Below are 14,853 nucleotides of genomic sequence, written 5' to 3'. Positions count from 1 at the left end.
TTTAATTATTTTGTTTATTCATTTATTCATTTATTTTTAATTATTTTATTTATTTATTTATTTATTTTATGTTATTTTTTATTATTATTTTTTTTTTTTTTTTTGTATGTTTGTTTTACTCATTTTCATCATATTCGAAATAAAACTTAATATGCCATTCATTCATAACTTGTCTTTTTAAAAAAAAAAAAAAGAACTCGCATAAATTTCAAATTTCCCTTTTTTCTTGTTTACGTAAAAATATTAAAGAAAATTTTAAACGTTGCACACATGTAAAGCATATATGCTTGGGTGAATAATGGGTTACCACAAGCTGGGCTGTAAAAAAGGTTGTACTAATAAATAAAAATACGAACTTATTTTCGAAGGAAAAATAAAAAAAAGAAAAAAAAAGAAAAATAAAGAAAAAAAAATTTTTTTGGAATGTACATATACTACTACATATACAACCCTTTTCGGTCTAAAAAATGTAAATTTGTAAAGATGGCAAATAAAAAGGAGCATACTTCAAAAAAGGGAGCAAAAAAATAAAAAAAATACATATATGCCCATACATACACATATATACACATATATGCATATATCATATTTGCACACATGTATATTTCAAAATTTGTAGAAATAATCGTTAAAAGGCAGTAATGTTTGCTTTGACAAAACGTCTATCAGCCAGGAGTCATTTAACAAAGGGGTGTTCAAACTAAACGATGGAAATGTAATTTTTGTTTTAAAAAGTTGAATGCACAAATAATTATTTCTCTGGTATATATGTATATTATCTGTATTTATAAAACTGAAATATGTTAAATGTCCATTTTCAATTAAGAAAATAATATTCATAAATGTATTTTTATTCAAATATTTTAAGTCTTTGAATTCTAGATTATGCATGTTCAAAATTTCTTTAATATCTTCTTCAACATATTTAACATCAAACTGTTCGCTACATAATTTTATATTTATTCCTTCTTCTCTTAATTTTAAAACCACTTCTTCTGAGTATTTACTTTCTACACTATCTTGAATTATGTAAAAATAATATCCCCACAGCAGTTTGCTTTTCCACTATAAAAGGAGCAAATTCATTTGAAAATGTAATTAAATGAAACAAATCCAACAATGAAGAGATGTAATTAAGAAATTAACAGCTTGTAAAAGTAAAACAGGATGTACATGTGTCCGTATGTATATATATGTACACACAGGATGGGACAAGTAAAACATGATCAAGAAGAACGTTTACAAATGTGTGCGAAAGGACGTAACATTTTTGCACGCTAAAAAAAAAAAAAAAAAAAAAAAAAAAAAAAAAAAAAAAAAAAAAAAAAAAAAAAAAAGAAAAAAAAAAAGAAAAAAAAAAGACATTAAACAAAAAACGCTATCAAATAAAATACACTATTAAACAAAAAACAAACTAACACATTTTTGTTACCTCCACACGGTAGGGCAACTGATACGTGCTACCAACTTTTCTTATCATGTGATTTACCTCTTTCTTTTTTAAAAATATTGAGCCATATACATGAACGTCATATATCCAATAAAACGTAAAAATTTTCGTTTGAATTTCAAATTTGCGCGCAAAATACTTTTGATGTAACGCTTCATTTAAATAATACAAATTATTTATGTCCGTCTGTAAATTTGGATTAGATATATCATTATTTAATATTAATCCCATTATACATACTTTTGCATAATCATATTTTCTTATTTCTATTTCACTTAACGTAATTGCATCACTTATATTATTTCTATATTTAAAAATACATTTCAATTTATTTCCCACATTTTCATTTTCTTTAATTTTTAACACATACAATATTAATTCACGCATTTCTTTTTCTTCTTCACTAACAGAAGAAGAATTTTCATTTATAAAAACAAATATACAAATTATAAAATCATTGAACTCTTTTTTTGTTACAACTGCTTCATTTATAATTATGTTACTTACTCTATCTTGTAAATAATTTTCATAACTATTTTCATTTTCATTTAAATTTTTTTGTTCTCCTTTCGCTTTTATACTATTGTTCAAATTATTCATCGATTTTTCAGGTCCATTATTATCACTTTTACTGTTTATATATTCCTTATTTTTGCTTGTATCTATGTTTATGTCGTTCGTTGTGTGGTGTATTTTGTTTTTATTATCTGTACCATTGAGACTGTCTTCTTCTTTCATCTCACCTTGCTCGTTCATTTCACCTTGTATGTTCATATTTTCTCTAAGCAAATTGGCATTCCTAATATCCACAGTTCGTTCTTCCTCAATTTTTGAGCTTAATATTTTGTTAAAAGAATTTTTAAAAAAATTGTTACATAGCTTATCTACAGTATGCTCGTTTTTTCCACTGTGCTTTTTCATTTTTTTTTGATTTTTTCTTCTCTTTATCTGATTAACCAATAAATTAAAATAAGAGGGTTTAAACAATGGAATATGTTTGAGGTCTTCCACTTTTTTCACATAATTATTTATATAATAAACACAAATTAGAGAAATATATGTGTCAAAAAAAATAGAATTAAATAACAAATTGTCAAAAAGTGTGTTATTATTTCCATAGGACTCTACCAAAAATAGTATTTTTTTTTCTTTTAATAAAATTTTTGTGTAATTGTCATTTAAATCGGTTAACTCAATCATTATTTTATGCAATTCTTTATCGTCTATTATTTTGCAGTTCCTTTTTAAATTTTCTATTCCCTTATGTGCATTAGTACAATCATATATAATGTAACTAGCGTTACATAACATAGTAGCAGCATTAGTGAGTCCACTGATTGGAATAACTGCACTTGTGGATGTATTATTACCTATAAAGTTATTTTTAACATCATCATTGTTGCTATTCTCGTCATATAATACTAACGCATCATTGTTATGGTAAAAAGATTTATTATTATATGCTAATTGTAGTAAGTCGTTGTTTTCAAAAGAAAATGGCAAGTTTTCCAAATTTTTATACAAATTTCCTTTAGATATTAAGAATTTATTTATTGGTATCATATTGTGTAAAAATTTATGAACATATATAAAATTAGACTTAATGTTTTTTTCAAACTTTTTAAAATTTTCATAAAATTTATTCTCAGATATATTTAAGAAATGAAGACATTTATTTTTTCTTTCGTCATAATCTACAGTTATGTAAAAATTCTTTACAAGTTCATGTACACTCATTAAATGTAAAGCCTTTAATAAAAGATAAAAGTTATACGGCAACATGTTCCCTTGTATTATTATACTCTTATAATCAAAATTTCGATTGATATCTTTGTGAATGTTGTCATCAAAATTGATTGTATTTTTATGCATTTTCGAAAAAAAAAATAAAAAATTACTTATTATATAATATATTTTTATTTTCTCTTTTTTTTTATTAATATGCTTCACTACACATCTGTAAAAATTCTTAACGTCTTTTTCAAATATCTCTATAACATTTACATCATAGTTAAATTTATTGGGCAAATTTATTTCTTTCATAAAATCGCTCTTTAGTTCATTGTATATATACTCCTTTGCGTCTATTCTTTTATTTAACAAGTTGAAAATTTTCACATTTTTTGCAAACTTTTCGTTGTTGTTATTTATATCCCTATATTCATTTTTACCTATCTCCTTATTTTCATTTTTAATATTTAAATAGTTGCATATTTCTTCATTTTCGTACAGTACTAGTCCCAATTCTTCTCCTCGCTTCTCATCATTGAACGCACTGTTCACATGGTTGTTAACAGTATCATTTACGGTACGATTGTCCATTTCACTGCAAACAGAATTTTTCCCCTTCTTTGTCTTTACTTTTTCATTTTTTCTTTTTTTTTTATTAACTTTAAATTTTTTTTTATCATCCTCCCTTTTTCTCTTTTTCTTTGTCTTGCGGTTATCGCTGTGTTCAATAATTCCTTTATCTCCCTTCTTATTCCTGCAATTTCCGTTGTTCACATCGTCAGTCGTTTCCTTAGCAATGCGGTTATTGGTGTTTTCTTCCCCCTTTACTGGAACGTGCACATTGGTATAACAACATCTTTTTTCATTTTCGGAGCAGTCGAGTTGTTTTTCGGTTTCTGAGTCTACGTCTATGTCTACTTCTGTTTCTACTTTTCCTCCTGCTCCTACTTCTTTCCCTTTTTTTTTTTTTTTTTTTTTTTTCCCTCTCTCGTTTTCGCCCTTTGCGTCAGCATTATTTTTTATTAAGACTGTGCCCGAACCACAATTTTTATTTTTATCATATTTATAGTTTTCACTGGCAATATATTTTTTATCACTTACGTTTTCCTCGTCTTTCTTTTTAATATTATGCAAATTATTATTTAATGCATTTTTTTTATTAGCTAGCGAAATTTCTCCCTTTGTTAAAGGAACAAATGAAGAGTTTTTTAAAAAATCATAATGCTCTTTTTTATGTTTGTATAAATCATTGTATTTAATTTCTTCATAAAATAAATCAAAATATTTTATATTATTTTCTTTTAATAAATTTAAAAAGCTGTCAGAATACTTTGTTAATTTCACATATTTCGGAGTAAAAATACCACAAAATTCGCTAGTCATAATTAATGCTTGATTTTTTTTTATCTTAGAATCGTGTAATTGTACTATGCAGTCATTTAAACTTTTTAAAAGTTCGTATGCACTACTGTCCTTAATATCTTTTTTATTTGTATTTCTAAAGGACTTTTCCAATACTTGACCGTCTTTTTCATTAAAGCTCATGAAATAATACATACATTCTTTAAATAAACAAACGATTTTTCTAATTAATATGTCTTCATCTTTGTTTAAATTCTCTTCTTCATATTTTTCGACTTCAAATAAGTACCTTTCTCCTTTTTCCTGTACACAGTCATCATTATCATTGATGCAAAAAATGTGTAAAATGTTTTATTTACGTGCCCATTAATTTTTTAAATATAAATCCTTGATTTGTTAAGAATAGCTAGTGAGCTTTATTAACGTGTCTGATGTGGGCATAAAACATGGGCATGATATACACCAATACATATTTAAATACATATATATATATTTATGTACGTACGTATGTATGTATACTTTACTAGTCGACATTTCTTCACGCTCGTGAACTTGCAACAAGCGCAACATACACAACACAAAAAAAGGAAGAGCTGAAAATTGTACGCGAGTGTACATATAATAATACCTCATCATAGTCCCTGTTCAACTTGTCCACATTATTTAACTTATAGCCCTTTGATAAAAAAGCCGAATTAAAGTAATTGAAGTCGGCATTGTCAACTAAAAAAACGATAAGAGAACAAATGATAGTGACGTTTAACCTTTTTATTAGAAAGTAGTCTAGTTCGAAATATGAAATTATGGGCATGCAAGTGAGCTCATAGTTAGACAGATACAGGCAAAGATACACACACACATATACCCACATATATACACACATACCCATACACACACAAATGCTAATATCGAAACAGGAGCACTTATTTTTTTTTTTCCTTTTCTAATTATATTACAACTATTAAGGTGTGAACTCTCTGGGTAGGTGAAAGAGTGAGGGTTTCTTAAACTATATTTTAAATATTTATTCCATTGACTACTTGAGTCATATTGTATTTTTATGCGGTCTATTAATAACGTCTGAGTAATATCATCATAACTCACCATAGTATATCTTTCATATATCTTCAAAAAAAAAAAAAAAAAAAAAAAAAAATAGATACCTTTACATGTTTTTTTCAAATCATACATTATAATCAAACATTATCTATTCCTAACTTACGTATAATTTTATAAATGATAGAAAAAAAAAAAAAAAAAAATTAGGAGAGAAAAGGAAAGAAAAGAAAGGCAAAGAAGGCCAAAAAAAAAAAAAAAAAAAAAAGGAAAAGAAAAGGAGAAATCTATAATAGTGTATTTTCGTTTTTTTTTTTCTCTCTTTCTATATGTTCATATATAAGAAAATAAATTCAAAAAAAAAAAAAAAAGATTACGTAATGTTGAAGTTGCACAGAGAAAGTAATAAATAAACAGTGCTGTTTTCCTCAAAAAAAAAAATGCGAAAAATTGATAATTATATTAAAAAGAAAAACAAATAAATAAATTCGTAAGCTAACAAAAGAAAAAGAATAAGCATATGTACATTAGTACATATGCATATATTTATAATATATACACATATGTATAATTCTTTCAATGACTCATTTTTTCAGTTGGTATTACAAATTACGCTGCTACTGCTTAATGAGATAGCGAATAAATACTCATGCATATACACATTAAGAGCTAGATTATTTGTTAACAAATGGGTACACACACATATATATACATATATAGATATATATATCTATTTATTTATTTATTTTATTTCCTCTTCTACATTATTTTCCGCCTTTCTTACAGTTCTCTGCTACAAAGCAAGGTATAATTTTTCTATAACTCCTTTTTTTTTTTTTTTTTTTTTTTTTTCTTCACTTGTCTTCTTAAGTAAGATGTCGTATATATATAGTGCAAAAAATAGATATGAATATATAATATATATATACAATATTTGTATGTATTTATGTATGTGACTACTATTATGCGGGCTCATTTTTTTTTTTCATTTTCATAAAAGGGAATGATAAAAATGAAAGCATACCATTTTTATGATTATAAATATATACTATAAATAAAATGTAAAAAAAAGGAAAATAAAACTTTTTTCTACTTTAATTTTTGTAAAATATTATATAATCTTTACACAAATATTAAAACCAATTTTAAAAGCTAATTTTTTGTAGTATCTCAGCTCATTCAAATATAAAAAAAAAAATGCCCCCATAAAATTTAGTGTGTAAGTGTATGCATATAAAAGGAGAACGTTCATATAAATATATATATATATATATATATAAGGGGGAGAAATCGTTTTACTCATTTTAAGCATTTTTCCGTACCTGTGGTTGATTAACATTTTTCCGTTTTGTCAACAAAAAGGGTAAAATAATGTAAGAATGGCATATATCACCTAAGAAATATAATAAAAATGACTTAATGTGTGGTAAGGGTTGCCCATAATTACCACAAAAGGAAATAACTACTTAAAAAAAAAAAAAAAAAAAGTTATCAGCTACCCATTCTTTACAAGTATATAAACGAAATAATTGAAAATATAGATTCAAAAAAAAAGATTATAAATACAAGTGTAAAAACAAATATATATATATATATATATATATATATATATATGTTTGGAAATAATAACTACATTCAAAAAAATTTCATTATTACTGTACCTTGCATGACACATCCCGTCTTATTGTAACATCGTGCGTAAAATATATATCATTCGATTGATTCATTACATTTAAAAAACTACATAACTTCTAAATGTCTAAAAATAACAAGATAATATTTCCCCTTTTAATAAAATAATGTTCGTACTTGGGTATGAAAGATTTTCGCCTTTTTCTGTCCTTGTTTGTACACGCCAATATGCAATATATATATATATTTTTTTTTTTTTTTTTGCATGCTTTTCTTTTTTTGTTTTTTTTTTCACAAATATTTGCTTAAATGAAAAAATCATGAAAATAATTTTTTAAAAAACAATTTTTTAAAAATATTTAACAAGTTATGACAACATGCAGGCGGTTTTTCTTTATTAATACATTTTATCATATTTCGTTTTAATAACTTCAAAATATTTAATAAACATCCAAGCTTCGTTGTAAAAAAGCAACAGACAATAACATTTATTTCAAAATATAAAAATAAATAAAAAAAAAAGAAAAAAAAAAAAAAAAACAGGAGAATAGAGGAATCATTACCACTGTTCTATTAGTACTTTGGAAAGTACAAATACTTAATGTAGTATATTTTTATTTAAATAGACACTTATTAAATGTGCGTTTGGTTGCTTTCACTTTTTTATTTTTTTTAATTTTTTCGTTTTACATAAGCATATAAACATACATATTTATGAGGCGTCATCTATATGTAGTAAGGGTATTATATATACATATATGCAATATGTATGTATATAATTTGGTTTGGGAAAAATATGTATATACGCACATATCATTTTTCTCTTCATCTATTTGAAGTTACTGTGATCATATAACTACATAAATAAGGAAAATTCCTTTTTAACGTAAAATGTGCTATTATACTCATTTACATAAAAGATAAAGACACCATACGACAAGATATATAAATAAAATGAAAAAAAAACAAAATTAATTTTTTCCCTTCTTTTCTTGTACATATAAGGTGGTACTACATACAGATTTATATAGTGTAAGTATAATAAGAAAAAAAAAAAAAAAGAAAAAAAAAAAGAGCTGTTACATTTGTTTTATTTCCCCTTCATACTTTTGTTTAAAATGGATTATACGGAAAATGAAGAGAAGAAGGAGGACTATTTTGACAAAATAACAAATTTTTTTAATTATTTTACATTAGGTATTCCTTTTTTGTTAACTAAGTTGTGATACATTATTTTGTCAGTAGACTTCATTTCGACTAACAGTTGTTTCATTGTACACTTTATATTATATGTTTATATATTTTTTTTTTTTTTTTTTTTTTTAATTTTTCATTGTGAGAAAAGGTGGTGAGGACAATACAAAAGCTGCACTTGAATCTTCGGATGTTGAAAGAAATAATAAAGGAATAAAAGACTATCATCGAAATAGTGTTCAACAAGTTGTTTACAATTTAAAATTAAAAAGAGCGTCAGTTTTGAAAACACCTAACCGATTTAGCTTAGATACTTCCATAATAAAAAATAAAGAAGGTAAACTTAATTGTATTTTATTTTTTTTTCATTATATAAAAAGTATTATTTTTTTATCTGTAATTTTTTAATTTTTTATTTCTCAGGTGCGAAAAATATAGAAATCGAAAAAAAATACCTGACCAATTCAGCTGCTAAAAAGTGTGATGAGCGAGAAAAAGTGGCAGCTAGCCAAAATGTGTTACACAAAAAAAAGTCAGAAAAAAATAAAAAAAATTCCGAAAAGGATTTTTATTACCCTTCAAGTGTCGATTTTGCTGGTGGGGATATTTTTCATCTGAAAAGTGAGAATAAAAAAGAAAATACAGAAAGGAAGGATGGAAAGGGAAAGAAAAGGGAAAAAAAGAAGCAGGATGGGGAAAAAAGGAAAAAAAAAGAAAAATGCAGCGACAGGGAGGGAAATCGAAGGATAGTAAAGAGTGAAGAGATGGAAGAGAAGGAGCAGGAGGAGAAAAGGTGGAGGAAAAGGGAGGAAGAAAAGGGACAAGTAAAGGCGCATGGAAAGGTGGAAAAGGAGGGGGAAAAAGAATATAAAGAGGTGCCAGGAACGGGGGATGAAAAAGAGTTTAAAAAGGAGGAAAAAAAAGAGTATAAAAAGAAGGAAAGTGGAAAGAAAGAAAGGAAAAAAGGGAGGGACCAAAAAAAAGCGCAAGAAGAAACAGAAACAGAACGAGAAATACAAGTGCAAAGAACACATGAAAAAAAAAAAAAAAGCAAAAATATAATTTCCAGTTACGAACAAAACGATCTAGCGAAAGGAAGCAGACTTGAAGAAAACAGTAATGATGAAATTGGAAAAAGCGGTATAAGGAATTCCACTGATTCAAAAGAATTGCATGATAAAAACAATGAAGCTTTAAACAATAACTATTTTATAAAAGCGTATGATGAACTAAAAATAAATTATATATCTAATAGTGACAAGAAGTATTTTAGTATAAGGAGTAACAAACAAAAAGACGATATTATAAAATTGCCAAAGCTTAACTTAATAACCCCAAGCAGGTCTTCTTCAAGTGAAGAAAATAAAACAAAACATGGAAACATAACAACTAAAAATGCATGTGACACGTTTTGACATATATTACTCAACGTGACAATTTTGAAAAATCGGATAGACAAATTAATGGAAGGATTGTATGTACAAACAAGTAAATAACGAACGAGGGGCAAATATAGCTGTACACACGAACAACACGAGCGTGTATATATGTGTATATGTGTTTGTATGTGTGTACATATGTATGCATGTATATTAACGTGTACATGTTATAAGTCAAATTTGCTATTCTTACCAATAATTTGGGGGAAAATACACACGCAACTTCTTTTGCTTAACCTACTACAAAGTGTGCAAAAACATTTACAACGAAATACAAAAATAAATGCAAAAAAAAAAAAAAACAATTGAACTGAAATTTTGTGCATTACTCTTTATAAGTATTGAAAACGCATATCATATATATATATATATATATATATACTTGAACGTTTGTATGTGCATATTTTTTTTTTTTTTTCCTTCTTACAGAACGAGAGAAGCATGCGTAAGTACTACCTTTGGGATATGATAAAATTTATATATCATTCGAATTATTTGTTAAAAATGAAAAAAAAAAAAAAAAAAAAAAGTTCTATATGTTTTGAATATAATTACATTTCCTATATTTCATAGAGAATCTTATTCTTAAAATAACATATTTTCGTATATGAAGTCAAATGAATATAATCGTAATTTTAAAATATCATTAAAAAGATATATATTTCAAGTTGCCATGCTAAAAATATATAAACACGTGTATATACATACGTGCGCACCTTTTTTATACATATATAACAATATATATAAAAAAAAAAAAAAAAAATTAGAACATCAAAGTGTTCAAATTACAGTTGTATACACGTATATATATAAATATATACATATGCACATGTATATATATAAATATATATTTCTTTTTTTTTTTTTTTAAACGTACATATGTATCAGCTTGTAATAGGCTAGTTTTCATGACATTTAAACATTCTTCTGTTTTTTTAAGTGAAAAATGATGTTTTGTTTTTTCTGTTTTTTTATTCAACTTTTTGCTTAACTTTGTAGGTATGCACTGTGCGCAAAAATTTTTAGCTCTTTTTTAAAAAAATAAAATATAGTGGTAGAGCAGTAAAGGAACAAAACAGCATAACGGAAAAGCCTCAAATTGACAGAATGAATCGTAAATGAGGAATACGTAGTCGCTTGCAGTTAACTCCGTGAAAAAATATGATAAAACGAAAAGATTATCAAAGACAAGCCTAACTGATATATGCCGCTTTAATGCATAATATGCTCATAATACACATTTTACTATAAGGTCTTTTTTTGTTTACATTATATAAAAACATTATACACTTTTTTATGAGTAATTTTTTGAGACATATAATAGCTTACACAGATTGTATTGTTTTACTAACAAAATGAATATTTCTCATCCTGTTTCTGCTGAAAGGGTTAATACAAAAGAAATATTATTTGAGTTAGTGAAGCGGAGGGATGATAATATTTACAGTATTTTAGAACGGGATAAGAATTTGATTAACTATCAAGATGAAAATGGTTAAACTATACTAAGACAAGACAAAAGTGTCTAAGTAATGATATGTTTTAAAATAGGTCTACATATTTAATTATAAACAATAATCATAATACTTAGTGCATGTATTATGTACATGTTCAAACATATTTGTTTTCGTAGGAAACAGCTTACTCCACTGGGCGGTTTTTTTAAACAGTACTTATTTAACATGCTACTTATTAGAAAATAGTAAAAAAAAAGAAATAAAAAATACGCTACGAAATGAATACAACCTTTACATGAAAAATGAGGGTGAAAAAAAGGAGTGTAATATTCCCCAAATTTTTTCATTTAAAATGTGCGGACCTGTATATTTTTAAGTGCTTATTCGCATAGCAATATGACAACATATTAGTATACCTATATATCATTATATGTATGTACACAGTTGACTAATTGCAATACAATGCATAGTAAATTATATACGTAATACTGATTTTACTTCTTCCAAGTTTAACTTTTTTTTTTTTTTTTTTTTCAAGAGGCTGATGTAGACATAAAATCTAGCAATGGGCAAACACCCATATTTTGGGCTGTATGTTCAAATAACGTTTTTATGATTTATTTATTGAAAAATTATGGGTGCAATTTATATGAAAACGATAATAAAGGTTATAACTGCTTAACAGTCAGTGTCCAGTATAATTCCATTTTGAGCTTTTTATATTTACTACATCTTAACTTTACAATAACACATAAAGATTTTAACAATTGTTCTGTTCTTGACTGGGCTGCTTATAACAACAACGTTTTTTTCCTTCGACTTTTTTCAATTTTTGTGAATGACTTTTACTCAACTAATTTGACCGAACCCTCGTCTATTCTCCACAAGGCTATTATTGGAAACGCTTATGAAGCAGTTGTTTATTTAACGCTTAACAGTCTCCAGAGTATATATGACGTCGGAACAGATGATAGTGTAAAAGGGAGTGTTCATATGTGCATATGTATATGTATATATATATATATATATATATATCTATATATATATATATATATATATGTATGTGTGTATATAGTCTATGTTTGTGCACGCAAATATATATATGTGTATGTGCGAATCATTTTCCCTTGTTTAAAAAAAGAGTTTCATATATGAATTCTTCACGAAAGCTACACTAGTGCAATATCTGCATGTGTATATGTTTGCACAATTTAATGCATGACTTAAAGATTCAATCTTGCTCAACATTCTATTTCAAATCATTTCAGTTCATTTGTTTTTCTCTTTTTTTTTTTTTTTTTTTTTTTAAGAAAACTATTATCGAATTCATTGACGAAAACAAAGATAAAGTAGATCCAAGAATTTATAATTTTCTTAAGTACAAAAAAATACAACAGATGTCCAAAAAAAATAACAGAAAAAGAATAAACTTCTTATATGAATCCAATGGAACAATAGGCCTCTATAAAATTAAGAAAAAGAAAAACGTACTATTTTGCATATTCATGGTGTATCCCTCATGTGTTAGATGTCACTCTTTCGCTTGTGCATACTTCCTTTTTGTATGTTCAGTTTATTCATTTGTTCCGTTTATTCATTTTCTGCATCTATTCGTATGTTCTATTTATTCATTTGTTCCATTTATTCATTTTCTGCATTTATTCGTATGTTCTATTTATTCATGTGTTCCATTTATTCATTTTCTGCATTTATTCGTATGTTCTATTTATTCATGTGTTCCATTTATTCATTTTCTGCATTTATTCGTATGTTCTATTTATTCATTTCTTTCCCTTCTTTATCAGTTACCCCTCCTACATAACATACGCGATAAGTACGCCCAGAATAAATTCCTTCTGTTATACCCCTTTCTCGTTCTTTTAACTTATCTTCATTTTAACTTGGTCTATTTCTTTTATGTAATTAAAAAAAGAAAGAAAAGTGTAATAGGTAGAGCATCCATGCTTACCTGGTATAACGATTCCATCCTTCTAAGCTTACAAACAGAAAAGGAAATGTTAACAAATAGACGAATATGCGAATATGAGAATATATGAATGTATAAGTATTGTGAGTGCATACTGAGAACCCTTATATTGCTAATTAGCTGACTTGTTCATAATTTTTTTTTTTTTTTTTTTTTTGACATATGTGGCGTAGATAAGAGTGCAGCTAGCAAAGAAGAGCATATTTTTAGATGTATTTCATCCATTACTATTTATAACTTACTATTTCGTTGTATCCAGTAATCCAGGTTATTTAGAGAATACGCAAAGCGCTTTTTACAAAGGGAAAAATGTGGAAGCGTGCGAAGGAAAAGCATTACTCGATGGTGCGGAACAAGGAGATGGTGATGTGGTACTAGTGCGGTGTCAAGAGAGACAAGCGCGATTGGACAAAAATGGTCAGCATAATAAATCCAACCATGCACATAACAAAAAAAAAGAAAAAAAAAAAGGACATAATAACAATGAGCAGGGGAAAAATTGCTTTGCACAAATGCCAAATTTTATTTTTGAATATATTATGAAAAACATTGAAGAGGAGATAAAATTATATGAAAAGAAAAACAAATTAATTGAATTTTGTAAAAATGTTAAATATGGAAATATTGTAGACTTAAAAAAAGACTTAGAAATAAAATGGGAAGTGTGTGCATTTGAAATATCATCATTTGATATTAATATGTTATGTCCAACGTGTTTCCTTTTTAAAAATATAAGAACAAAGCATTGTCGTTATTGTGACAAGTGTATAGATATATTTGATCATCACTGTGTATTTACATTAAATTGTATGGGTATAGATAACTCAAGAATATTCCTAAGTTGGATAGTATCGAATATTTTATTTTCATTTTATACTTTATATCTTTACATTTGGTTTTTTATAAATTATCCAATAAATTATGAACAGTTCATATTTTATGTTAATCTTACTGTAATTATATTATCACTGCTGTTAATATATTTTATGGGAAGTGTTTTTATACGGTCAGTTTTTAATATACTGGAAAATATAACATCGAATGAAAAATTTAAAATGTATTCCTCCAATATATTTTTCACTTATCATTTAAAAATAGACAAAAATAATGAGCCCATCATTGTAAGGAAATTTAAAAATCCATTTGACCAAGGCATATATTTTAACGTACTACATTTTTTAACAAAATCGAAGGAAAATCTGACCAAAAAAAAAGTGCAGTATATTCAAATTGACGAAAGTGTTGGAAGTGGTCCTATGCGAGCCTTTGTCGAAAAGTTGAATGCAAAACTGAGTGAGTTACAAACAAAAAAAAAAAAGGTTAAGGAGTATGCCCCTCTTGGGGGGGAAGCACGACGGCTGGTGGCTGTTCGGAAGGAAGGCATTTGAAAAGGGGAAAAATGTATCGTAAAAAAAAAAAAAAAAAAAAAATGCGGCAAAATATTATGCAATAATAGGAAAAAACTAAAACGATAATTTTCACACACGTTATCGCTGTGGATATACTACATATATATATGTAGCCATATCTATCGCTTTCTTTTTT

The 14,853-nt window shown here is 26.3% G+C and overlaps 3 protein-coding genes across 3 annotated transcripts; 2 read left to right on the top strand and 1 right to left on the bottom strand.

Moving 5' to 3' along the window:
- Nucleotides 1–606: 606 nt before the first annotated feature.
- Nucleotides 607–7,267, bottom strand: MKS88_004351 (BRCT domain-containing protein; the record flags this gene model as incomplete). Its single annotated transcript, XM_067217521.1, has 6 exons — nucleotides 607–1,065; nucleotides 1,433–4,846; nucleotides 5,172–5,266; nucleotides 5,500–5,668; nucleotides 6,922–6,992; nucleotides 7,261–7,267. 6 exons carry the CDS (start codon nucleotides 7,265–7,267, stop codon nucleotides 607–609), a joined length of 4,215 nt encoding a protein of 1,404 aa, XP_067071941.1.
- A 1,082-nt stretch (nucleotides 7,268–8,349) lies between these two features.
- On the top strand, nucleotides 8,350–9,840 carry MKS88_004350 (uncharacterized protein; the record flags this gene model as incomplete). Its single annotated transcript, XM_067217520.1, has 3 exons — nucleotides 8,350–8,428; nucleotides 8,577–8,762; nucleotides 8,849–9,840. 3 exons carry the CDS (start codon nucleotides 8,350–8,352, stop codon nucleotides 9,838–9,840), a joined length of 1,257 nt encoding a protein of 418 aa, XP_067071940.1.
- A 1,379-nt stretch (nucleotides 9,841–11,219) lies between these two features.
- Nucleotides 11,220–14,696, top strand: MKS88_004349 (palmitoyltransferase DHHC5; the record flags this gene model as incomplete). The annotated part of the gene is made up of 5 exons (XM_067217519.1): nucleotides 11,220–11,358; nucleotides 11,498–11,644; nucleotides 11,872–12,296; nucleotides 12,632–12,808; nucleotides 13,482–14,696. The coding sequence occupies 5 exons, from the start codon at nucleotides 11,220–11,222 to the stop codon at nucleotides 14,694–14,696; spliced, it is 2,103 nt and encodes a 700-aa protein (XP_067071939.1).
- Between the last annotated feature and the right edge of the window lie 157 nt (nucleotides 14,697–14,853).

The sequence above is a fragment of the Plasmodium brasilianum genome, chromosome 12, assembly GCF_023973825.1.
Source record: "Plasmodium brasilianum strain Bolivian I chromosome 12, whole genome shotgun sequence".
Taxonomy (NCBI): domain Eukaryota; phylum Apicomplexa; class Aconoidasida; order Haemosporida; family Plasmodiidae; genus Plasmodium; species Plasmodium brasilianum.
This window is presented reverse-complemented; position numbering and strand designations above follow the sequence as displayed.